This window comes from Lampetra fluviatilis, chromosome 3, assembly GCF_964198595.1.
Source record: "Lampetra fluviatilis chromosome 3, kcLamFluv1.1, whole genome shotgun sequence".
NCBI lineage: Eukaryota > Metazoa > Chordata > Hyperoartia > Petromyzontiformes > Petromyzontidae > Lampetra > Lampetra fluviatilis.
The window spans coordinates 12,469,662-12,495,830 of record NC_136277.1 but is presented as its reverse complement, the minus strand read 5'-3'; the positions used below and the strand labels follow the sequence as shown (position 1 = coordinate 12,495,830).

At 53.6% G+C, this 26,169-nt stretch overlaps 2 protein-coding genes across 2 annotated transcripts in view; both read left to right on the top strand.

Moving 5' to 3' along the window:
- The first annotated feature begins 2,183 nt into the window (after window positions 1-2,183).
- PSMD2 (proteasome 26S subunit ubiquitin receptor, non-ATPase 2) lies at window positions 2,184-14,394 on the top strand. Its single transcript, XM_078882929.1, has 2 exons — window positions 2,184-2,428; window positions 7,989-14,394. Exons 1-2 carry the CDS (start codon window positions 2,333-2,335, stop codon window positions 10,641-10,643), a joined length of 2,751 nt encoding a protein of 916 aa, XP_078739055.1. The 5' UTR covers window positions 2,184-2,332; the 3' UTR covers window positions 10,644-14,394.
- A 7,099-nt stretch (window positions 14,395-21,493) lies between these two features.
- The window catches only part of LOC144947854 (spermatogenesis-associated protein 1-like), a 5,429-nt gene continuing 753 nt past the window's right edge, over window positions 21,494-26,169 (top strand). The window contains exons 1-3 of the mRNA XM_078877215.1: window positions 21,494-21,918; window positions 24,175-24,281; window positions 25,427-25,541. Coding sequence (XP_078733341.1) covers window positions 21,883-21,918; window positions 24,175-24,281; window positions 25,427-25,541 — 258 coding nt within the window. The 5' untranslated portion in view covers window positions 21,494-21,882. The remainder of the gene's footprint in view (window positions 21,919-24,174; window positions 24,282-25,426; window positions 25,542-26,169) is intronic.

Sequence of the window (26,169 nt, the reverse complement as noted above, 5' to 3'; positions counted from 1 at the left end):
CATAGACTCACATTGTCCCATAGACTCACACAGAGACCCATAGACTCACACAGAGATCCATAGACTCACACAGAGACCCATAGACTTACACAGAGACCCATAGACTCACACATAGATCCATAGACTTACACAGAGATTAATAGACTAACACAGAGACCGTTAGCCAATCAGAGACGAGGGTTGACGCTGGCCTCGTGCAAAGGCTTTGGGGAAGGGGCGTTGCGGGGGGCGGAGCTGGAGGAGGGGGGAAGGTGGGAGGGAGGGGGTGTAAGGGGGGGAGTGTGAGGGGGGTGGTGAGGGGGACGATGAGGGAAGGTGGTGAGGGGGTGGTGAGAGGGGTGGTGAGGAGGGTTTGAGGGGGAGAGGTGAGGTGGGGAGTGTGAGGGTGGGTGAGGGGGGGTGGGAGGTGAGGTGGGAGGGAGGGGGGTGATGGAGAGGGGTGTGGGGGGGGGAAGGTGGGAGGGAGGGAGTGTAAGGGGGGAGTGTGAGCGGGGTGGTAAAGGGGACGATGAGGGGGGGTGGTGAGGGGGTGGTGAGGGGGTGGTGAGAAGGGTTTGAGGGGGAAAGGTGAGGTGGGAAGGTGGGAAAGTGGGAGGGGTGGGTGAGGGGGTGTAAGGGGGGGAGTGTGAGGGGGGTGGTGAGGGGGTCGATGAGGGGGGGTGTGAGGGGGTGTTGAGGGGGAAAGGTGAGGGGGTGTTGAGGGGGGTGGTGAGGGGGGTTTGAGGGGGAGAGGTGAGGTGGGGAGTGTGAGGGTGGGTGAGGGGGGGGTGGGAGGGAGGGGGGTGATGGAGAGGGGTGTGGGGGCTGGTGAGGGGGGGGGTGAGAGGGAGGGGGCTGATGGAAAGGTGTGTGGGGGGGGGTGAGGGGGGGGGGAGGTGGGAGGGAGGGGGGTGTGGGGGGGGTGAGGGGGGGGAGGTGGGAGGGAGGGGGTGTAAGGGGGGGGGTGAGGGGGGGGAGGTGGGAGGGAGGGGGTGTAAGGGGGGGAGTGTGAGGGGGGTGGTGAGGGGCACGATGAGGGGGGAGGTGAGGGGGGAAGGTGGGAGGAGTGGGTGAGGTGGGGAGTGTGAGGCTGGGTGAGTGGGGGAGTGTGAGGGGGGTGGGTGTGAAGGGAGGGTGAGGGCGGTGGTGAGCGGGGAGGCGAGAGGGGGTCTGAGGGGGAAAGGTGAGGGGGGTGAGGGTGAGGTGAGGGGGAAGTGGGGGGGGGTGAGGAGGATAGCTGAAGGGGGTGTGAGGTGGAGGAGGAGGTGCGTGGGAGGGTGTGAAGGGGGGTGGTGAGGGGGTGGAGGTGAGGTGGGAGGGAGGGGGGTGATGGGGAGAGGTGAGGGGTGGTGAGGGGGGGGGAGGTGAGGAGGGGGGCTGGTGATGGGGGTGGTGAAGGAGATGTGAGGGGAGGTGAGGGGGCGATTTGTGAGGGGGGAGTGAGGGAGAGCGGTGTCAGGGGGGGGCGGTGAGGGAGGGGCTTGTAAAGTGGGAGGAGTCTTCTTGGTTCTTTCGGTAAAGTCACGTAGAATGTAAATAAAAAAATAAAAAATATATATAATGTGAAATTTTTATTATTTTATTATTTCCATTCTACGTGACTTTACCGATTGAACCAAGAAGATGAATCCCTGCAGTCACGAAATCTTTAAATCGATTCTAGATTTGAAGCTTTCGTGACTGCAAGGAATCATATTCTTAGGTTTTTTCGGTAAAGTCACGTAGGTAAAACATCAAAATTAATGAAAATAAAATAAAACAAAAATCACGACGTTTCGGAGGCAACACAAGTCTCCGTCATCAGGTGGGACCGTCACAGCCGAATTAGCTGCATCAAGTGAGGCAATGATTCAAGAAGTAATCCCTTATAAGCAAGTTGAAGGGGGGAGGAGAGGGGGGGGGGGAGCTCCATCAGAATGCCCCCCCCCCTCTCCTCCCCCCTTCAACTTGCTTATAAGGGATTACTTCTTGAATCATTGCCTCACTTGATGCAGCTAATTCGGCTGTGACGGTCCCACCTGATGACGGAGACTTGTGTTGCCTCCGAAACGTCGTGATTTTTGTTTTACTTTAAATCGATATTTAAGTGGGAGGAGCTTGAAGATGGACGTCGTGCCGGCGGGAAGTCACGAACCAATAGGCGCGCGTCTTACTGGGCGAGCGCGTGCGCTCCCGCCAGCTTCCCGTCCAATCAGCGACGCGGACAGAGCGAGGTGGGTGGGAGGTTGCCGAAAGCGCTTCGTCATTATCGCAGCGAGGGAGTCGAGGCGTTTCAAGCAGCAGCAGCAGCATCATCATCATCAGCAGCAGAAGCCCTCACGTCGTCGCAAAGCGCCCACAGCCGCGAACCGTCATGTCTGAGGTGAAGAAGAAGGAGCCGGCGCCAAAGAAGACGACGTCGGCGGCGGACGATAAGAATCGCAAGGAGAAGGCGTCCGATGAGAATCAGGTCCGACCGCCGTCGTGCCCACGCCGCCATTCGCTCGTCTCTCTCTCTTCCCCCCCCCGCCGCGAATCATTCACTCTGTCGTATCGATAACCCTGCTACGGTCGTCGTTAGCTGATCGATAAGTGGTTTAGCGGCTCAACATCGTCTGGTCCGCGGAGTTTCGCCTCGTGCGGTTGATCGGGGCGTACAGTGCGTACAGTGCAATGACGTTACAGTCTGTAGTGAGTGATGGGGAGAGATTGCGCCGGGGAGATGGGTCGATGTCTCTCTCTCTCATGCTCACTCTCTCTCTCACGCTCACTCACTCACGCTCACTCACTCACGCTCACTCACTCACGCTCACTCACTCACGCTCACTCACTCACGCTCACTCACTCACGCTCACTCACTCTCTCTCATTCACTCTCACGCACTCACTCACGCTCACTCACTCACTGTCTTTCCCTCTCTCTCACGCTCTCAATCACACTGACTCACTGTCACGCTCTCTCACACACTGTTACTCACTCTCTCACTCACGCTCACTCACTCTCTCTCATTCACTCTCACGCACTCACTCACGCTCACTCACTCACTGTCTTTCCCTCTCTCTCACGCTCTCAATCACACTGACTCACTGTCACGCTCTCTCACACACTGTTACTCACTCTCTCACTCACGCTCACTCACTCTCTCTCATTCACTCTCACGCACTCACTCACGCTCTCTCTCATGCACTCTCACTCATGCTCATGCCCTCATGCACTATCACTCACTCTCACTCACTCTCACTCATGCTCACTGTCACGCTCTCACACTCACTCTCACACACTCACTCACTCATACACACAGGCTCACTCACTCATGCTCACTGTCATGCACTCTTACTCTCACACGCACTCTCTCTCACGCTCACTCACTCACGCTCACTCTCTCTCTCATGCTCTCTCACTCATGCTCACTGTCACGCTATCTCACTCACTGTCACGCACTCTTATTCTCACTCACGCTCTCTCACTCTCACTGATGCTCTCACTGTCACGCACTCTCACACGCTCTCTCACTCACTCTCACACGCTCTCTCACTCACTCTCACGCTCTCACTGTCACGCACTTTCACACTCACGCACTCTCACTCACTCTCACACGCTCTCTCACTCACTCTCACGCTCTCTCACTCACTCTCACGCTCTCACTGTCACGCACTTTCACACTCACGCACTCTCACTCATGCTCTCACTCACGCACTCTCACTCTAACTCACGCTCTCTCTCACTCATGCTCACTCACGCTCTCTCACTCTCACGCCCTCTCAATCCTCTCACGCCCTCTCACTCTCTCTATAACTAACATACATGGAACGCCATTCACGAAATAACAAACTGCGCTTGTTACGTTAATGTGTTTTAATACATTTGGCAAGTCGTGTGTGTAGTGGGGAGCGGTTCGCCCTGCAAACCCGGCGACCCGAGTTCGATTCCCGCTCACGGCCAACACCACTGACGATCATCTGAACCGGGCCTGGGCCACACCCTAGGTTGACTCGGCCTCAAATGAGTACCTGGTGTGGTGTGTCAAAAGCTTCGCCACTGGGGAGACAAAGGCGGCCGGGCGTGGTGCTGGCCACCCACTCCTTCGCGTGGCGCTCCGGCCTTCATAGGTGCTGCTTGCTAACAGCACTTGCCCCAGCAGTCTGTTAAGGCTATACGGAGAGGATCTTTGTCTTTGTTATATGCACCACTTGCACCCTGTTTGCCCGTGACTTTGCATGCACTCTTTGACAACCTCTATTTGACGGTGGCGGTCCCTTACGCACCCAACTTTGACCACGATTCGCTCATTGGTCTCATGATATTAAATGTGGCAATTCGTATTTAACACATGGGTAGGCTTTCGCGACTAAGGTTATCCGTAATAAGAGGTTTTATTGTGGGTTAGACCGCTTAGCCTGGTGAGGCCCGTTGTAGCTACCGACGAAACGTCACTGTACTCGAATTGTTGTGGGTTAATTCTCCAACACGCAACCGGTTAGTGCTGAACTAGTAACGAATTGGCCTCGTTTAGTTTACTTGACTGATCCTTACTGATTGGCTGTGTGTCGGGTGGTAGCGGGTTTAACGATGCATCTATAATCGATCTATTATGACATTAATATGTTCTAGACTCGCACGCTCTGTGCTTGTATTAATGTGTGTGCTGTACACAATATACACAACAGTATATACAAGAGACAGGAGCGACGCTCGCAACAAAAATTAGCGGAGCGCTGGGTGGCTTAAACGAAGCAAGTTGGCACAGTATGGAGCACAGCTGGTGCATCTGCCAGTCATCTGTCAGTCAACATGGGTCTGTTCCGTGATCTACTAAGCAGCGATCCACCCGCACTTCGCGTGGCCTCAAGGTGCACCTAGCCTGGCACAAGCGCCGTGGTTACATCGCCGCCACTTGGTGGCGAACGTTGATTGTTTTATACATTACGCAATTTGTACAAGTCGGGGAGACCAGGCCCCAACTTACATAATCGTCTTCTGTTCGGCATTGGTTATTAATGATGTAAAGATATTACATCCAAATTTGAGAGTCACGCGACAGCTTCAGGCGATGCGGAATTATTGCCTTCCGCGCCTCAGTTAAATTTGCGAAGTTGTCAGTAAATTTCGCCATTGAACGCAGTTAAACGGCAGCATGCGCCACCCAAAACGTCTCGTGAGGAAACCAATGATCGTCTAACGAAAGACGGTAGAAACGAACCCTGAAAAGCGCACGAAGATACGTGGAGAGATGCCTTCTTGGAATTACAGAATCGGAATATTTATTTGTGCCGGAGGAATGCGATCAGCTCTAAAGACATTTTCACAGATGTCCAGTAATTTTTCACAGAAGTCCAGGAGATTGACGCGGATTAGAGAACACACACACAGGTTAATGACACCGCTCAAACTGCTACAGGTTCGTGGGCTTTGGTAGGACACGGCGTGAGAAGGGATCGGTTCCATCTTTATTTTACTTGCCAATATCGCCCCCCTCATTAAAGTGGGCATCGGTGCACATTACAGCAGAACGGGAATGGCGCGGGGGGCATGCAGAGCAACACGACCCTCAGCGGCTAACACGGACTGTGAAAAGTGAATTGCAAAGTGAATTGCAGTGTTCTTGGTTCTTTCGGTAAAGTCACGTAGAAGGGAAGTAACAAAATAATCAAAATAAAACATAATAAAATAATTCTCACGACGTTTCGGCCACAACGCAAGCAGCCGTCCTCAGACCTGGTCTTCACCTGAGGACGGCTGCTTGCGTTGTGGCCGAAACGTCGTGAGAATTATTTTATTATGTTTTATTATTTTATTACTTCCCTTCTACGTGACTTGACCGAAAGAACCAAGAAGATGAATCCCTGCAGTCACGAAAGCTTTAAATCGAAAAATGAATTGCAGTGGTCAGGAATTCTCACTCGCTCACTCTCACTCATGCTCACTGTCACACTCTCTCACTCTCACGCCCTCTCAATCCTCTCACGCCCTCTCACTCTCTATAACTAACATACATGGAACGCCATTCACGAAATAATAAACTGCGCTTGTTACGTTAATCTGTTTTTAATACATTTGGCAAGTCTGTGTGTGTGTAGTGGGGAGCGGTAGCGTAGCGGTTCGCCCTGCAAACCCGGCGACCCGAGTTCGATTCCCACTCACGGCCAACACCACTGACGATCATCTGAACCTGGCCTGGGCCTCACCCTAGGTTGACTCGGCCTCAAATGAGTACCTGGCTTCGCGACTGGGGAGATGGGGAGTTAGCGGGCTGACGGATGGAACGTGTCCCAGAGAGTACCTCCACTGAGGAGATGGAACGATGAAAAAAGTACCGCGTGCAAGTGCTGGGGTGGGTTGTTACATCACAGGATCGTGAGAGGTAGCTTGGGGGTGGGGGGATGTCTTCATCCGGCAGTGGAGTGACCGTGGCTCACGGTGATAATGAGAACATTTACATGATAACAGTATACCGTGTGATGGGAATATGAATTGGTTTTACCCTTTGCTGGCAATTAAAACCGGAGGTGTTAATTCATAATATAGGTTTTTGGGTCAGATCGCGTTATTTATAAATGTGTCGTAACCCTCCACCACCCGACACGGCTAAACAGTAAAAAATGTCACGTTTTCAAAGGACAAATTAATTGACTTCTTTAGCCCACCCGGTGTGCTGAAGAGAGAATCAACAGCATTTAAATTTTTGAGTAGTACGACGTTTCGCTGATAATTACAATCAGCTTCATCGGGCAAGAATGGTGAAGCTCTCCTGTTGCTTCCGTTCTTAAATAGAGCAGCATCAGGGTGACGTCATCATTTAATTCAATTCAATCTGGTGCAGTGATTCGAGGCAAGGAGGGGGGGGGGGTATTGTAATTATATAGATTGGTAATCATTCAATTGTTATTCATTGGTATTTGTTTCCCTTATAAGGAATTGTAATTGTATTTATTTGATAATACGCTTCCAGGCCGCACTAAGCCTAGGAGGTGTTAAGATGTTCAAACACCAAATAGAAACCTTTTGCAAGGAATGAAGTAGATGCATTAACCACGCACACTGCTTGCGGTCAACATGCAAACAAAACATGCTCTGATAATATACGATTGGCTTACACCAGGGACAGTCTTCTTTATGGCCTTGTCTCACCAGTGTTAGACCAGAGAACGCCAAACAGCGAACAGTACAGAGGCGATGCAAGTATCGGGGTGTTTACAGCTCGGGCCGAGCAGTTGTGTCTATGGGATACCTTTTTAAATCCTTTATATTAAGTTCGCTTGCTTGCTTAGGACCGTGCAAATCTTTCGGTCGTTTTTTTACCCACTTCCCGTGATCCAATCGAGCTGACATTTTCCACACAGACTCGTTGTGCGTGACAATTAATGTTCGTGAAAATGTTTTTCCTAAATTTTACACTTTTTAGGACAAAAATATTATATTTAATTACCAATTGCTTAATGGTGCAATGCAATCATCTGACCCATAGGTGGCAGCATCTCAAGCCAGAGGACTCGAGCCGCCACGCATATAAAGGATTTATAGTGAAAAACTTTGTTTTTGTCGGGTTATACTTATTTGCCAGTTCCGAAGGAGCAGCCAATAATTAAACCGCTGCCTGGATAAATCGTTCACAGATAATCGAAGAATTATACATGTAAATACTTATTCTTGGTTTTTTCGGTAAAGTCACGTAGAAGGGAAATAATAAAAGAATACAAATATACAACAATACAAATTCTCACGACGTTTCGACTACAACACAAGCAACCATCATCAGGTGTGAAATCCACAGCAAGAACATTTGAAGAAGAAAAAAGAACCAAGAATATGAATCCCTGCAGTCACGAAAGCTTTAAATAAAAAAAATATAAATATTCAATAAGAAACATGACTTTATTTTGACATAGAGAGACAGACTCCTGCTTATATACTGTGCGGTTCGTTTCTTTGTCGGTTGCTCCCTTGGTTAATTACCTCTTCCCCCCCCCCCACGCCCTCACCCCCTGCGTCCCTTACCCCCACATCGTCGTTGTCATCGTCATCATCATCAGGACCTATCTGACGAAGACAAGCAGCTGCAGGAGGAGCTGTCGCTGCTGGTGGAGCGCCTCTCCGAGACGGAGACCCCCGCCCTGCAGCGCGCCGCCTTGGAGGAGCTGCGCCGTCAGATCCGCAGCTCCACCACCTCCATGACGTCCGTGCCCAAGCCGCTCAAGTTCCTTCGGCCGCACTACGCCGCCCTCTGCGCCGCCTGGGAGGCCACGCCCCCCGGCGAGGAGCGCCGGTTCTGCGCCGACATCGTCTCGGTGCTCGCCATGACGGTGAGCGCCGAGCGCGACTGCCTGCGCTACCGCCTGCGCGGCTCGCAGGAGCCGCTGGCGTCGTGGGGCCACGAGTACGTGCGCCACCTGGCCGGCGAGGTGGCCAAGGCCTGGCAGGACACGACCGAGGAGGACGGCGTTGGCGGCGGCGGCGAATCCGACGGCGTGGCGCCGGCCGGGGGCGGGCGCCCGGCGCTGCTGAAGCTGGTGGAGGAGATCGTCCCGTACGACATGGCGCACAACGCGGAGCCCGAGGCGTGCGACCTCCTCATGGAGATCGAGCGCCTGGACCTGCTGTCGGCGCACGTCGACGAGTCGACCTTCACCAAGGTGTGCCTCTACCTGACGTCGTGCGTGAGCTACGTGCCCGAGCCCGAGAGCGGCGCCCTGCTCCGCTGCGCCCTCTCCACGCTGCGCCAGTTCGGGCGCCACCCCGAGGCGCTGCGCCTCGCGCTTCAGCTCAACGACGCCGACCTCATCGCCGAAGTCTTCTCGTCGTGCCGTGACGTCACCGTGCAGAAGCAGATGGCCTTCGTGCTGGGCCGCCACGGCGTCTTCCTCGAGCTCAGCGAGGAGCTGGAGGAGTTCGAGGACCTCACCGAGATCATGTCCAACGTGCAGCTCAACTCGAACTTCCTGTCGCTGGCGCGCGAGCTTGACATCATGGAGCCCAAGGTGCCCGAGGACATCTACAAGACCCACCTGGAGAACAACCGCTTCGGCCCCAGCGGTTCGCAGGTGGACTCTGCGCGCATGAACCTGGCGTCGTCGTTCGTCAACGGCTTCGTGAACGCCGCCTTCGGCCAGGACAAGCTGCTGACGGAGGAGGGCAACAAGTGGCTGTACAAGAACAAGGAGCATGGCATGCTGAGCGCCACGGCCTCGCTGGGCCTCGTGCTGCTGTGGGACGTCGACGGGGGCCTGACGCAGATCGACAAGTACCTGTACTCCACGGAGGAGTACATCAAGGCGGGCGCGCTGCTGGCGTGCGGCATAGTCAACTCGGGCGTGCGCAACGAGTGCGACCCGGCGCTGGCGCTGCTCTCCGACTACGTGCTGCACGCTAGCAACACGACGCGCGTCGGCGCCGTCTTCGGCCTGGGCCTGGCGTACGCCGGCTCGAACCGCGAGGACGTGCTCGCGCTGCTCCTGCCGGCGCTCGCCGACGGCAAGGCGAGCATGGAGGCGGTGGGCGTGGCGGCGCTGGCCTGCGGCATGATCGCCGTGGGCTCGTGCAACGGCGACGTCACCTCGGCCGTGCTGCAGGCGCTCATGGAGAAGTCTGAGGCGGAGCTGCGCGAGACCTACGCCAAGTGGCTGGCGCTGGGGCTGGCGCTCACCTACCTGGGGCGCGGCGAGGCCGTCGAGACCATCCTGGCGGCGCTCGAGGTGGTGCCGGAGCCCTTCCGCAGCTTTGCCAACGTGCTGGTGGACGTGTGCGCCTACGCCGGCTCGGGGAACGTGCTCAAGGTGCAGCAGCTGCTGCACGTGTGCAGCGAGCACTACGAGGGCAAGAAGGACTCGTCGGGGGAGGAGGGCGCCGACAAGAAGGACAAGAAGAAGGACGCGGCGGGGGGCGGCTCGGGGGCCGACGCCGGCGCCCACCAGGGAGCCGCCGTGCTGGGCATCGCCCTCATCTCCATGGGCGAGGAGATCGGCGGCGAGATGGCGCTGCGCACCTTCGGCCACCTGCTGCGCTACGGCGAGGCGCACGTGCGGCGCGCTGTCCCGCTTGCGCTGGCGCTCCTCTCGGTGTCCAACCCGCGGCTCGGCCTGCTCGACACGCTCAGCAAGTTCTCGCACGACTCGGACGCCGAGGTGGCGCACAACGCCATCTTCGCCATGGGCATCGTGGGCAGCGGCACCAACAACGCGCGGCTCGCCGCCATGCTGCGCCAGCAGGCGCAGTACCACGCCAAGGACCCCAACAACCTGTTCATGGTGCGCCTGGCGCAAGGCCTCACGCACCTGGGCAAGGGCACGCTGTCGCTGTCGCCCTACCACAGCGACCGGCAGCTGCTGTCGCAGGTGGCGCTGGCGGGCCTGCTGGCGGTGCTCGTGTCCTTCCTGGACGTGCGCACGGTCATCCTGGGCCGCTCGCACTACGTGCTGTACGCGCTCGTGTCGGCCATGCAGCCGCGCATGCTGGTGACGTTCGACGAGGAGCTGCGCCCGCTGCCCGTGGCGGTGCGCGTGGGCCAGGCGGTGGACGTCGTGGGCCAGGCGGGCAAGCCCAAGACCATCACGGGCTTCCAGACGCACACCACGCCCGTGCTGCTGGCGCACGGGGAGCGAGCGGAGCTCGCCACCGAGGAGTACCTGCCCGTCACGCCCATCGTGGAGGGCTTCGTCATCCTGCGCAAGAACCCCAACTACGACAGCTGAGGGGAGAGACGAGGCGGCGGCGGGTGGAGGGGCGCAGAGAGAGAGAGCGGAGTGGGAGGGAAGGAGGGAGGGAGAGACGCAGAGAGGATTGGAGTGGGGAGGAGAGAGTGTACGGGTTAGCGGGAAGAGGGAGGAGAGACACTAGGGCGTAGGGAAGAGGAGAGGGAGGGAGAGAGAGACGGAGAGAATTGGAGTGGGGAGGAGAGAGAGTGTACGGGTTAGCAGGGAGGAGAGACGCTAGGGAGTAGGGAAGAGGAGTGGGAGGGAAGGAGGGAGGGAGGGAGAGACGGAGAGAGAATTGGAGTGGGGAGGAGAGAGAGAGTGTACGGGTTAGCAGGGAAGAGGGAGGGAGAGAGTCTACGGGTTAGCAGGGAAGAGGGAGGGAGAGACGCTAGGGAGTAGGGAAGAGGAGAGGGAGTGCGAGAGGGGGAGAAGGGAAGATATCACGGTGGGCGACGGAAGGGAGATGAGGGAGTGACCAAAAGAGGCTCCTATCTCCTGAAATCTTCGGAATTTGGATCACAGCTTTCAACTCATTCAGACTCAACTGGTTTAAGAGTGGGGGGGGCTATGGCACCTTCAATCAAAGTATAACTTCGGTTAGGGGGGGGTCAGCAAGGAGACATGCCTCAGTTGCTGCGTAGAAAATGGTTTAGGGGTTGCTTGCAGCCCTGCCGCACAAGGTCACGAGCAACACCCTAGGGGGTCTAATCCTCGAGTCTTTACGCCCTTCCTCGGCTTAGAGCAGTGATTACTCTTTGGTTCTTTCGGTAAAGTGACGTATGAAGAGAAACAAATCAATTAAATAATAGCATGCGACGTTTCGATTGCAACACAAGTAATCGTCATCAGGTATAAATGAAATAGAAACACAAATCTAGTATACTTAGATATGTAATGTAATACAACAGAGAGTCGGATAACATAACAGTCAACACCCTACCTGGTTGTTTACGTTCTTCCTGAGAATGCTAAATTTGAGAGAGAGAGATAAAACACAGAACCAGAGACATATAGACAGACATCTTTCATTTGTACCTGATGACGATCGCTTGTGTTGCAATCGTAACGTCGTGTGCTAGTATTTAATTTATTATTTTCTCTTTATACGTCACTTTACCGAAATAACCAAAGAGTAATTCTTGCAGTCACGAAAGCTCCAAATTAAGTTTTAGAGCAGTGATCCTTAACATTCACTGCAGCCTTTGCACCCCCCCTTTGGTTCTCAACCGTTGAAGCAAAAAATTAGAATGCAAATAAATACGAAGAAGGTTTGATGAAACAAAGTAAGTGGTACTTTACGTACCCGTGCTTATTTCGTGTTTTCGACGATTTACCTTCTAACGAGAAAGAAATCTGGCCAGGTCTCGCGCACCCCCAGAAAGGTTATCTCGCACCCCCCCCCCTCCCCCGGTTAAGAACCACTGGCTCGGAGGATGAACTGGCTGAGGGTTATGGAAGGTTTCGGGGCCTTCTCTCACCCCCTGCTCGCAATCGCACGATGACTCGGACCTGACGATTTGGGATTCGAGGGGGAGAGGGGGAGTTATAGCACTGTTGCGATTTAAGGGGCGAACGAGGATTTGGGGTGGCTTTTTGGGTGTTGAAGGATGGCTGGGGGGTGGTGGTTGCGATCTGGTAAGACTCGTGGTAAGGGCAATACCAAGTCTGACTCTCTTACCGTGCGCTGCCCGGGTTATGGCCACGGTGGCGAGATGTTGACTACCTCGCCTGGTATACAGGAGGTGTCGTGGGTTAGATCCCGACCCTGACGCCTGCTACTGTATATTTGGAGGTTGTATGTTCACCCCGTGGTCGCGTGGATTTTTCTCCGGGTCCTCCGTTTTTTTCCCACCCCACCACGTTTAGAATCGGAATCGCGTGGTTTTTTTTTGTATTTGGCAACTCCTACAAATTTCCACGTGGCGATGAGCTGCTTCGCGTTGAGCTATCATTTGCGATAGCCCAGGGGTCTTCTGATAAAAAAAAAGCTACGCAGATAAGTGGGGCGTTACCCGGTAAAATAAAATAAAAAACTTTATTGTTTTAAAGTTTCAGTTTGTTCCTGCTCTTTCGCAGGTTTACCCCTCCACGGAGGTCAGAGTTGCAGATTGAAAGTCGGGTTCAGAGTTTAATCGAGACCGGAGTTCACCTCGGGGTTATTAAACCCCCTCCCCCCCCCTCTTTTACACTCGAACCAGACTCGACACTGCTTTGTAAAAACAAAAATAATAAAAAGTGTACACGATAAAAATATAACGTCATGTCGTGCATTTCAAAAAGCTGCGTCCTCGTGTTTAGATTTGGGTGGGGGGGGGGGCCCCCGCTCGCTTTGTGTTCTCCCCCCTCCCGCTGTCTTTGGCGTGTCGCCGTTTCTCCCCCTTGGGCGCGCGAGGCAATCGCTGATGGAAATCTGCGGAGAAAACAAAGAAAGAACGCGTAGACTAAACGTCGACCAGAGGTCGCAAACGGGTTTTGATTCCTTACCCCGTACCCGGCCGCACCAGGGTCGCAAACGGGTACCCGTACCCGGCCGTACCCGTACCCGGCCGGGTACGGGTAGGGTACGGGTATCGGGTACCTGATTGCGACCTCTGGGATGAAGCCATGTTGCAGGCGCGGGTGGATTGATTCTAGGAACTTGAATTGTGAGAAGAGACAAGACGTTGGGAAATGAGTGACAAACAGTTACCAGTGACTCACGGCCTCCCCGTACCCGGCCGTACCACGATAGCAAACGGGTATCGGGTAGGGTACGGGTATCGGGTACCCGGTTGCGACCTCTGACGTCGACCGGATAACCGGCATGAACAGTTGGCGGCGGTGATGGTGGTGGTGGGGGGTGGGCGTGTTAAGTGGCGTTAATAAGGGTGTAGATGTACTACTGCGAGCATCCATGGGGGAGCAACGGTGGTGAGATGTTAACTGCCTCGCCAGTTATACAGGAGGTCGTGGGTTCCATCCTGAACCTGATGCCTGCTGTCTATTTGGAGTTTGCGGTGTTTCTCTCTCCGTGGTCACTTGGATTTTTCTCCGGTTCCCTCCGCATTTAGAATTGCGAATTTTGGCTACTGCGTAAAATTTCCAGGCTACGTAGCTCAGTGGGGACTTACCTGGTAAAATAAAAAATAGTTAATAGTTATAATTACCATCACCCCCCCACCCGTTCGTTTGGGACGGTGGGAATCTTATTCAGAATTGCGGAGTGCTGACGCCTCGACCGGGAAGTCGCGCTTGTACGTGTTCCGGAGATTTTTTTTATGTTTGTTATCACGGTTTGGGAATAACCCACGAACTTTCCTTTTCCCAGGATTTGGTCTTTGTCCTGTTCCGCGGTCCCATACCAGCCAACCCATCCCTCCACCCGCATGCAAAGGGCATCGGACACTGGTCCAATTTGCTCGCCTGGTCGTTGACACAGGTGGCCATTGATAAAGTTTCACTGCTGGGCCTCGTTCCATCAGAGTGCTGCGGAAAACCCGTGCAAAGTCGCCGCCGCCGCAGATGATTAGATCACATTCTCGTAGCAAGCGGTGGCGTGGGGGGGTTGGTCTGTGCGCGCGCACGTGTGCGGTACATTCGGAACTGGATTTGTGCTTCGTATGTATTCGTAGAGGCTCGTGGAAGGAAGGCTGCCTCGGACACGCTATCTGGCAGTCCCAACAACGCAGGTGCGCGCGTGTTTCTTTTCGTCGGCAACAAGGAATAAAACGTTTGTACTTGTAGTTGTGCTCGTTTTGGTGGCTTCGTACGCGCGCGGTCATTACGCCGGCTTGCGTAGGCGAGACGGCGTTTGCCCGAATGGCACGCGACGACGGATGTATCGAAATGGCGTCAAATCGAAGTGGTTTAAGGTCGGCGGAGGCGATGAATGCTGAGATGCGACAGGTAGCGAGAAAGGACGGACGATGTTTGCCGGCAACTTAAGTCTCAATCGGAATAATAATCTATACTGGGTGAATCCGATGAGCTGTTATGAAGCTCTTTTTCACAGATGTCCAATAGGGGGCACGGGGTCAGAACGTTATAACAACAAACGATACAAGAACACGGTCGGAGTGCAAAGATACAAATGCGCGGGTTGAGGAGACGCAAATCGGGGTAGCGGTATCGATAAAGCAGCGACGTATTTGCGAAATTACTTAAATGGGCGGAGAAACGTAAATCGGGGTATGACTAAATGCAATCGGCTGTCTTTCAACACTGATCTATGAGCTTGTTTTTCAGAAGCGACTTTGCTACCACAAACGAGAGCGCAACGAAGTGGTTTATCTTCTTGCTGCTTTCTGGAAAAGTCACTTAGAAGGGAATTAATGAAAGAATAAAAATAAAACATAATAAAATAATTCTCACGACGTTTCGGCCACAACGCACGCAGGGTTAGGGTTAGGGTTTTTGTTTGTTTGTTATCAGTCAGGTGCCTGCGTTGTGGCCAAAACGTCGTGATAATTATTTTATTATGTTTTATTTTTATTATTTTATTACTTCCCTTCTACGTGACTTTACCGAAAGAACCAAGAAGATGAATCCCTGCAGTCACGAAAGCTTTAAATCGAAATGGTTTATCATCACGTGGGAAGAAATGGCTGTCAATTATTTTAAAACTCGTTGACATGCGTGGAGACCCATAGAGACACATCGAGACCCATAGACGAAACTAATCCATTTCACTCATTGGTTTTTTAAAATCCTTTTTATTAAGTTCACTTGCTTGCTTGCGCGCTTACGACCGTGCAAATCTTTCGGTCGTTTTTTAACCCACTTCCCGTGATCCAATCGAGCTGACATTTTCCACACAGACTCGTTGTGCGTGACAATTAATGTTCGTGAAATTTTTTTTCCAAAATTTTACACTTTTTTGGACAAAAATGTTATATTTAATTACCAATTGCTTAATGGTGCAATGCAATCATCTGACCCATAGGTGGCAGCCATCTCAAGCCAGAGGACGAGAGGACTCTAGCCGCCCGCATATAAAGGATTTAGAGTGAAAAACTTTGTTTTTACGGGTTATACTTGTTTTTCGGTCAAGTCACGCATGTAGAAATAAAATAAAATTTAAATATATTAAATTAAAATAAATTACGACGTTTCGAACACAACACAAGCGCTCATCATCAGGTGGAAATGGGGTGAAACACAGCAAGGAAACGGGGACATCGCGTACTTAGCACATAGAGAACGGCAAACTGCACGTAAGGAAATGCGACAGGAAGATGGGAGATTAGAAACTCGACAGAACCTTAGAAACGTCACGTGATGCAAACCAGTCGGCCAACAACAGGTTAGACACGAACCTGGTTGACCACGTATTTCAAAAGACTGCTAAATCTCTCGTGTTCATCGTCTGGGCTGAACATGCCGACGTAAAACGGTGGACAAGGAACAGACACGAGGCACATATTTAGCTTCAATCCCAGATTCATCCATTTCATTTACCAGGTCGGGTCCACTGAGCTGTAGAGCTCTTAAATTTGGATTTAAAGCTTTCGTGACTGCAGGGATTCATCTTCTTGGTTCTTTCGGTAAAGTCAAGTAGAAGGGAAAATAATAAAAATAAAACAAGATAAAATTCTCACGACGTTTAGGCGACAACGCAAGCAGCCGTCCTCAGGTGAAGAACAGGTCTGTCGGAAAGAGCGTCCTAATGACGCTGTCTTTCCGACAGCCCTGTCGATGGATCGGCTGAATCGACCCCCCTGTGATGCTCGCGTGTGACAAGGCGCGTTGATGAGGTCACGTGACACCCAGGTGTCGTGACGGAGAGGTCACGTGACACCCAGGTGTTGTGACGGTTAGGTCACGTGACACCCAGGTGTTGTGATGAAGAGGTCACGTGACACCCAGGTGTTGTGACGTAGAGGTCACGTGACACCCAGGTGTTGTGACGTAGAGGTCACGTGACACCCAGGTGTTGTGACGTAGAGGTCACGTGACACCCAGGTGTCGTGACGGAGAGGTCACGTGACACGCAGATGTCGTGACGTAGAGGTCACGTGACACGCAGGTGTTGTGACGTAGAGGTCACGTTACACCCAGATGTTGTGACTGAGAGGTCACGTGACACCCAGGTGTTGTGACGGAGAGGTCACGTGACACGCAGATGTCGTGACGTAGAGGTCACGTGACACGCAGGTGTTGTGATGTAGAGGTCACGTGACACGCAGGTGTGACGGAGAGGTCACGTGACACGCAGGTGTGACGGAGAGGTCACGTGACACGCAGGTGTTGTGACATAGAGGTCACGTGACACGCAGGTGTTGTGACGGAGAGGTCACGTGACACCCAGGTGTTGTGACGTAGAGGTCACGTGACACCCAGGTGTTGTGGCGGAGAGGTCACGTGACACCCAGGTGTTGTGACGGAGAGGTCACGTGACACGCAGGTGCCGTGACGTAGAGGTCACGTGACACCCAGGTGTTGTGACGGAGAGGTCATGTGACACAGGTGTTGTGGTGGAGAGGTCACGTGACACGCAGGTGTTGTGACGGAGAGGTCATGTGACACCCAGGTGTTGTGACGGAGGGGTCACGTGACACGCAGGTGTCGTGGCGGAGAGGTCACGTGACACCCAGGTGTTGTGACGGAGGTCACGTGACACAGGTGTTGTGGTGGAGAGGTCACGTGACACGCAGGTGTTGTGACGGAGAGGTCATGTGACACCCAGGTGTTGTGACGGAGGGGTCACGTGACACGCAGGTGTTGTGACGTAGAGGTCACGTGACACCCAGGTGTTGTGACGGAGGGGTCACGTGACACGCAGGTGTTGTGACGTAGAGGTCACGTGACACGCAGGTGTCGTGGCGGAGGGGTCACGTGACACGCAGGTGTTGTGACGGAGAGGTCACGTGACACCCATGTGTTGTGGCGGAGAGGTCACGTGACACCCATGTGTTGTGACGGAGAGGTCACGTGACACGCAGGTGTCGTGGAGGAGAGGTCACGTGACACGCAGGTGTCGTGGAGGAGAGATCACGTGACACGCAGGTGTTGTGGAGGAGAGGTCACGTGACACGCAGGTGTCGTGACGTAGAGGTCACGTGACACGCAGGTGTCGTGGCGGAGGGGTCACGTGACACGCAGGTGTTGTGACGGAGAGGTCACGTGACACCCATGTGTTGTGGCGGAGAGGTCACGTGACACCCATGTGTTGTGACGGAGAGGTCACGTGACACGCAGGTGTCGTGGAGGAGAGGTCACGTGACACGCAGGTGTCGTGGAGGAGAGATCACGTGACACGCAGGTGTTGTGGCGGAGAGGTCACGTGACACCCATGTGTTGTGACGGAGAGGTCACGTGACACGCAGATGTCGTGGAGGAGAGGTCACGTGACACGCAGGTGTCGTGGAGGAGAGGTCACGTGACACGCAGGTGTTGTGGCGGAGAGGTCACGTGACACCCAGGTGTTGTGGAGGAGAGGTCACGTGACACCCAGGTGTTGTGGCGGAGAGGTCACGTGACACCCAGGTGTCGTGACGTAGAGGTCACGTGACACCCAGGTGTTGTGACGGAGAGGTCACGTGACACCCAGGTGTCGTGGCGGAGAGGTCACGTGACACGCAGGTGTCGTGGCGGAGAGGTCACGTGACACGCAGGTGTCGTGACGTAGAGGTCACGTGACACGCAGGTGTTGTGATGAAGAGGTCACGTTACACCCAGGTGTAATGATATACAGTATTTCGACGTGTCCTAACATGCACATCTATACAACAACAGCCGCCATTCGGCACTTAAGTGGCGGTGACGTCACCACGACGCCTGTGCCAGGCCAGGTGCACTTTGAGGCCACGTGAAGTGTCGAAGGCTCGCTGACAGGAGGTCACGGGGCAGACCCAGCAAGTGCCACGGGTCGACTGATTGAGACGTCTGGCCGATGCACCACCTGTGCCCCCTACTGTGCCAACTTGCTGTGCTTTAGCCACCCGGCGCTCCGCTCGTTGTTGTGAGCGTCGCTCCTCCGCCCTCCGTTGTTGCTGGAGGGTGACTGCCTCCAACTGCCCAGTAGCGTCCTTCACGAGCCTCCTCCTTCACAGAGGCCGATCTTGACACCGCTGGTACCAGTCATTGGCAAGTCCACTCAGCTCCACGTTCTCATGTACCACATCACTCCATCTCTTCTCTAGTCCGTGCCGCGAGTGCAACAGACTGTTCCGGCAAGTGCTGTTAGCGAACAGCACCACGCCCGACCGCCTTTGTCTCCCCCAGTGGCGATGTTTACTACACAACGCACCAGGTACTCCTACGAGGCTGAGTCGACCTAGAGGAGGCCCAGGACCGGTTCAGATAATCGTCACCGGTGTTGGCCGTGAGTGGGAATCGAACTCGGGTCGCCGGGTTCGTAGTGCAGCGTATCGCTAACTGCTACACTATGCACCTGTACACACACAGGTAGTCTAACACACATACAGACACAACAACAACAATAACCGCCATTCGCCACTAAGTGGCGGTGACGTCACCACGACGCTTGTGCCAGGCCATGTGCACCTTGAGGCCACGTGAAGTGTCGAACGCCCGCTGGCAGGAGGTCACGGGGCAGACCCAGGTGCCACGGGTCGACTGACCGAGATGACCGAGATGACTGGCTGATGCACCACCTGTGCCCCCTACTGTGCCAACTTGCTGTGCTTTAGCCACCCGGCGCTCCGCTCGTTGTTGTGAGCGTCGCTCCTCCGCCCTCCATACAGACACACACACCTGTACACACGCACAGACGCACACACACACACCTGTACACACACACAGACGCACACACACACACATGTACATACACAGAGATAGTCTAACACATACATACAGACGCACACACACCTGTACACACAGACAGAGGGAGTTTAACACACATACAGACGCATACACACACACCTGTACACACACAGAGGTAGTCTAACACACACAGACGCACACACACAAACAGGTAGTCTAACACACACAGACGCACACACACCTGTACACACACACACCTGTACACACACAGGTAGTCTAACACACATACAGACACACACACCTGTACACACAAAGATAAAGATCTTTGTCTGTGTGTACAGGTGTGTGTGTGCGTCTGTATGTGTGTTAGACTACACACAGACACACCTGTACACACACACAGGTAGTCTAACACACACACACCTGTACACACACACAGGTAGTCTAACACACACACCTGTACACACAGACGCACACACACACACAAACAGGTAGTCTAACACACACACAGACGCACACACACCTGTACACATACAGGTAGTCTAACACACACACAGACGCACACACACCTGTACACATACAGGTAGTCTAACACACATACAGACGCACACACACCTGTACACACACACAGGTAGTCTAACACACACACACCTGTACACACACCACAACCACCCCCACTCACCACTCACACCACTCACTACACTCACCACTCATTCACCCTCACTCACCACTCACTCACCACACACTCACCACTCACCACTCACCACACTCACCACACACTCACCACACTCACCACTCACTCACCACACACCACTCACTCACTACTCACTCACCACACACTCACTACTCACTCACCACTCACTCACCACTCACTCACCCCCACTCACCACTCACTCACCACACACTCACCACACAACACACTCACCCCCACTCACCACTCACTCACCCCCACTCACCACTCACTCACCAAACCACTCACCACACACTCACCACTCAACACTCACTCACCCCCACTCACCACTCACTCACCACTCACTCACCCCACACTCACCCCCACTCACCACACACTCACCCACCACTCACCACACACTCACCCACCACTCACTCACCACTCACCCCACACTCACCCCCACTCACCACTCACTCACCCCCACTCACCACACCCCCCACTCACAACACCCCCCACTCACCACCCAACTCACACCCCCCCCCACTCACCACCCCCCACTCACCCCCCACTCACCACCCAACTCACCCCCCCCCACTCACCACACTCACCCCCCACTCACCACACACTCACCACTCACCACACCCCCCACTCACCACCCCCCACTCACCACACACTCACCCCCACTCATCACAACCACCCCCCACTCTCCACACTCTCACCCCCACTCACCACACCCCCCACTCACCACACCCCCCACTTACCCCACTCACCCCACGCCCCCTTCCTTCCGACGCCGGCCCCAGAGTCAACACTCTGCGATCCGATGCGCTCCCGGTTCCTCTAGAAACAAAGTCGTCAACAAACACATCGCCTCCTCCTACTCCACCACCATCAGCCTCTCTCTCACTCTCTGTGGCTCTCACTCACTCTCTCTGGCTCTCACTCACTCTCTCTGGCTCTCACTCACTCTCTCTGGCTCTCACTCACTCTCTGGCTCTCACTCTCTCTCTACTCACCACTCAGCCTCTCACTCTCTGGCTCTCAATCTCTCTCTCTACTCACCAGGGGATCTAATACAGCCGTCTTACAGCTACTACACTCGTCTCACTGCTCATCTGTGTCTGTCTCTGCATCTGTGTCTGTTTGTCTGTCTCTCTGCATCTGTGTCAATCTCTCTGCATCTGTCTGTCTCTGTGAATCTGTCTGTCTCTAACTCTCTGCATCTGTGTTTGCGTCTGTCTGTCTCTGTGTCAATCTCTCTGCATCTGTCTCTGTGTCTGTCTGTACATCTCTGCATCTGTATCAATATATCTGCATCTGTATCTGTCTCTGCCTCTCTGCATCTGTATTTGTGTCAATCTCTTTGCATCTGTATCTGTGTCTGTCTGTCTCTCTGCATCTGTATCTGTGTCTGTCTCTGTGTCAATCTCTCTGCATCTGTGTCTGTCTGTACATCTCTGTATCTGTGTCTGTCTCTGTGCATCTGTCTCTGTGTCAATCTCTCTGCATCTGTATCTGTGTCTGTCTGTCTCTCTGCATCTGTGTCTGTGAATCTGTGTCAATCTCTCTGTCTCTGTGTCAATATCTCTGCATCTGTGTCTGTCTCTGCCTCTCTGTGTCTGTGTCTGTCTCTCTGCATCTGCATCTGTGTGTCTCTCTCTCTGCATCTGTATCTGTCTCCGCGCACATGCATCTGCGTTTAAACATCCCCGCGTCTCTCCACGTCCGAGCGTCCCTCCACCGTGGCCTCTCGCCTCTCTGTCCGTTGCGTCGAGGGTCCGGCCTAGAGATCCGTGGAGCCGACAGCGATTGAGGAGACCCCCGAAGCCTCTCGCCTCCAGCCCAAGGGTCACGAGCCAGGGGATGGAGTCCACCAGGTCGCGTCCACCTTCCAGCCAGGTGAGAGGCGCGCCTCGGCTGGAGGTCTCCGCTTGAGCTCCATCGTGTAATCGAGGGCCCCCCCCCCCACACCCCGGGGCGCTGAGCGGGTACCGGTACCGGTCCGTGGCCTGCTAGGTTACCGGGCCAGGCAGCAGCAGAAGCAAGAGGGGGAGCTCCGCATGCTGATTTGAGCTACCCGTCGGAGGCCGTCGGACTGCGAGAAGGGCTGCGTGCAGAACGAGAGAGAGCGAGAGAGACAGCGAGAGAGTGAGCGAGAAAGTGAGCGGGAGAGTGAGCGAGAGAGAGAGTGACTGAGAGGGTGAGCGAGAGAGTGAACGAGTGTGTGAGCGAGAGAGTAACCGAGAGAGTGAGCGAGAGAGTGACCGAGAGATTGAGCGGGAAAGTGAGCGAGAGAGTGAGCGAGAGAGTAACCGAGAGAGTGAGCGAGAGAGTGAGTGAGCGAGAGAGTGACCGAGAGAGTGAGCGGGAGAGTGAGCGAGAGAGTGAGTGAGCGAGAGAGTGAGCGAGAGAGTAACCGAGAGAGTGAGCGAGAGAGTGAGTGAGCGAGAGAGTGACCGAGAGAGTGAGCGGGAGAGTGAGCGAGAGAGTGAGTGAGCGAGAGAGTGACCGAGAGAGTGAGCGAGAGAGTGACCGAGAGAGTGAGCGGGAGAGTGAGCGAGAGGGTGAGCGAGAGGGTGAGCGAGAGAGCGAGCGAGTTGTAGAGTTATTTCATTATATATTACAATGTAATTACAATGTATTAATAATAGAATTTAAAGTGCGCGGTGAATGTAATGCGCATGAATCGTCCCGAAACCATCCACCACCCCCCCCCACCCCGGGTTCGTGAGAAAATTGTCTTCCACGAAATCGGTCCCTGGTGCCAAAAAGGTTGGGGACCGCTGTTGTGTAAGGGATTGACACAATCCTTAACTCTACACCCGTGTCCAGAGTCTAACCCTAACGCGGCCAGGTGAGTGGCACGGGTTGATTGAAGGTTTCTAGATGAGCGCTGTAGTGTAAGGCATGACGCAGACCTTAACTCTACACCCGTGTTCAGAGTCTAACCCTAACGAGGCCAGGTGAGTGGCACGGGTTGATTGAAGGTTTGTGCACGAACTCCGTCGTGTAAGGGCATGACACAGACCTTGACTCTACACCCGTGTCCAGAGTCTAACCCTAACGAGGCCAGGTGAGTGGCACGGGTTGATTGAAGGTTTGTGCACGAACTCCGTCGTGTAAGGGCATGACACAGACCTTGACTCTACACCCGTGTCCAGAGTCTAACCCTAACGAGGCCAGGTGAGTGGCACGGGTTGATTGAAGGTTTGTGCACGAACTCCGTCGTGTAAGGGCATGACACAGACCTTGACTCTACACCCGTGTCCAGAGTCTAACCCTAACACGGCTGGGTGAGTGGCACGGGTTGATTGACGGTTTCTAGATGAGCGCTGTAGTGTAAGGCATGACACAGACCTTAACTCTACACCCCGTGTTCAGAGTCTAACCCTAATGCAGCATAAATGACGTCACGCACCTAGGGGGGGGGGGGGGTCAGACATTTGTGACGATGTGTGACGAGGGGGGGGGGGAGTTTGAGAAATGTGACGTCACATCAAAATGCTGCAACTTTAAATAAATATAGACAACACGTTCTACTTAATTAAATAGACGTTTTAATAAATGTTTTCTCCTACAACTTTAGAGTGCAGCGCCACATTAAATACGCACTACAATGACAATAGTTTAAAGCGATTTGAAGCATGTTTTATTTTTTTTTGGGGGGGGGCAGAGTTTTGTGACGTCATATTTGAGAGGGGGGGGGGGTCTGACATTTTTGTGACGCCGTGTGACGAGGGGCAGGGGGGGGTCAAAAATCGTCCAAAATCGTCCAAAATTGCGTGACGTCATTTATGGACGGCCCCTTTACTTGGAGGCAGTCGCCCGCCTCCGGCCACGGCAACAACAGGTGAAGGGCGGGGAGGAATCAACGCCGGGCAGATAAAAACACAGCGAGTAGGGGGGGGGGGGTACAGGCTGGGGCTGCATCGGGGGGCACAGGTGGTGCATCAGCCAGTCATCTCGGTCATCTCAGTCGGTCGACCCGTGGCACCACCTGGGTCTGCCCCGTGACCATCCAGCCAGCGGGCGTTCGACGCTTCACGTGGCCTTAACGTGCACCTAGCACGTTAAGGAGTCAAAAATCGTCCAAAATCGTCCCAAATCGCGTGACGTCATTTATGGACGGCCCCTTTGTGCGTGCGCGCGTGCAAGTTGGTGTACGTGCACGTGTGGCTCCTGCCGCAGCCGCTGTGGAAGGAGGAGACTAACACGGCGCTGGCACAAGACACGACGCGGGCCGTGTCCGTGGGATTTGTGCGGTAACGGAGGAGCAGGAGGAGGAGGCTGGGGTTCAATCGCACGCACACACTCGACTCCGCACACACACACACCCACACACACCCCACCCCCGGATTCTAAAAGAAAACCCATAACCTCAATGATAAACAAAACAGCATTAACCACGATCGTGAACAAAACTTTATTAACCCCAATCAGAAACAAAACTCCATTAACCCCAATCAGACACAAAACTCCATTAACCCCAATCAGACACAAAACACCATAAACCCCAATCAGAAACAAAACTCCATTAACCTCAATCAGAAACTAAACTCCATTAACCCTAATCATTCACAAAACACCATTAACCCCAGTCATAAACAAAACTCCATTAACCCCAATCATAAACAAAACACCATTAACCCCAATCATAGACAAAACTCCATTAACCCCAATCAGACACAAAACCCCATTAACCCAATCATAAACAAAACCCCATTAACCCCAATCATAGACAAAACTCCATTAACCCCAATCAGACACAAAACCCCATTAACCCAATCACAAACAAAACACCATTAACCCCAATCATAGACAAAACTCCATTAACCCCAATCAGACACAAAACCCCATTAACCCAATCATAAACAAAACACCATTAACCTCAATCAGACACAAAACTCCATTAACCCCAATCATAGACAAAACTCCATTAACCCCAATCAGACACAAAACCCCATTAACCCAATCATAAACAAAACACCATTAACCTCAATCAGACACAAAACTCCATTAACCAGAATCAGACACAAAACCCCATTAACCCAATCATAAACAAAACACCATTAACCTCAATCAGACACAAAACTCCATTAACCCCAATCAGACACAAAACCCCATTAACCCAATCAGACACAAAACACCATTAACCTCAATCAGACACAAAACTCCATTAACCCCAATCATAGACAAAACTCCATTAACCCCAATCAGACACAAAACCCCATTAACCCAATCATAAACAAAACCCCATTAACCCCAATCAAACACAAAAAAACCATCACGCGTATCGTCCAAACAAAAACCCTAAACACGCAGCCTTCATAGCGGGCTGCTCGCTGACAGCACTTGCCCCTACAGCCCGTGGAAGGCTACACGGGGGATCTTTGCCTTTGTGTCGCAGGACTTTGCCGGACTGGCCTCTGCTGGTGGTCCGCAGGCAGGTGGAGCGCGAACTGGACCGGGACGTGACTCAACAATTCATCTTTCTCAAGGGCATGGGACCGCATCTCGTTCACGTGCGTGCGTGCAAGCTCCCTTTGGGGCCGTCCATAAATGACGTCACGCACCTAGGGGGGAGGGAGGGGGGGGGTCAGACATTTGTGACGATGTGTGACGAGGCGGGAGGGAGGGGGGGTTTGAGAAATGTGACCTCACATCAAAATGCGCAAGTTTAAATAAATATAGACAACACGTTCTACTTAATGAAATAGACTTTTTTAAAGATATTTCTGCGGAGGGAGCTGGTAGGAACGTTGGGTTGCTCGGTCAATGGCCAGGGTAAACGGCCAGGGCGTGGTGTATTCCGCAAATATGGCCGACTGTGAAGGCGGGCACAAGCCGGCGTGAGTAGGTTAAACGTTGAGTTTTATAAGGGCACCACGGGGTGACCAGCCCCTCCCCACCCAGCCCCACCCTCCCTCCCCACCCAGCCCCTCCCCACCCTCCCCACCCAGCCCCTCCCCACCCAGCCCCTCCCTGCACGACGGACGGACACAATAATCCCCTGTGGGCTGGTAGAACCAGTGGGTTCCTATTTAATTAAGTAGAACGTGTTGTCTATATTTATTTAAAGTTGCGAATTTTGATTTGACATCACTTTTCTCAACCCCTCCCCCCTCGTCACAAATGTCTGACCCCCCCCCC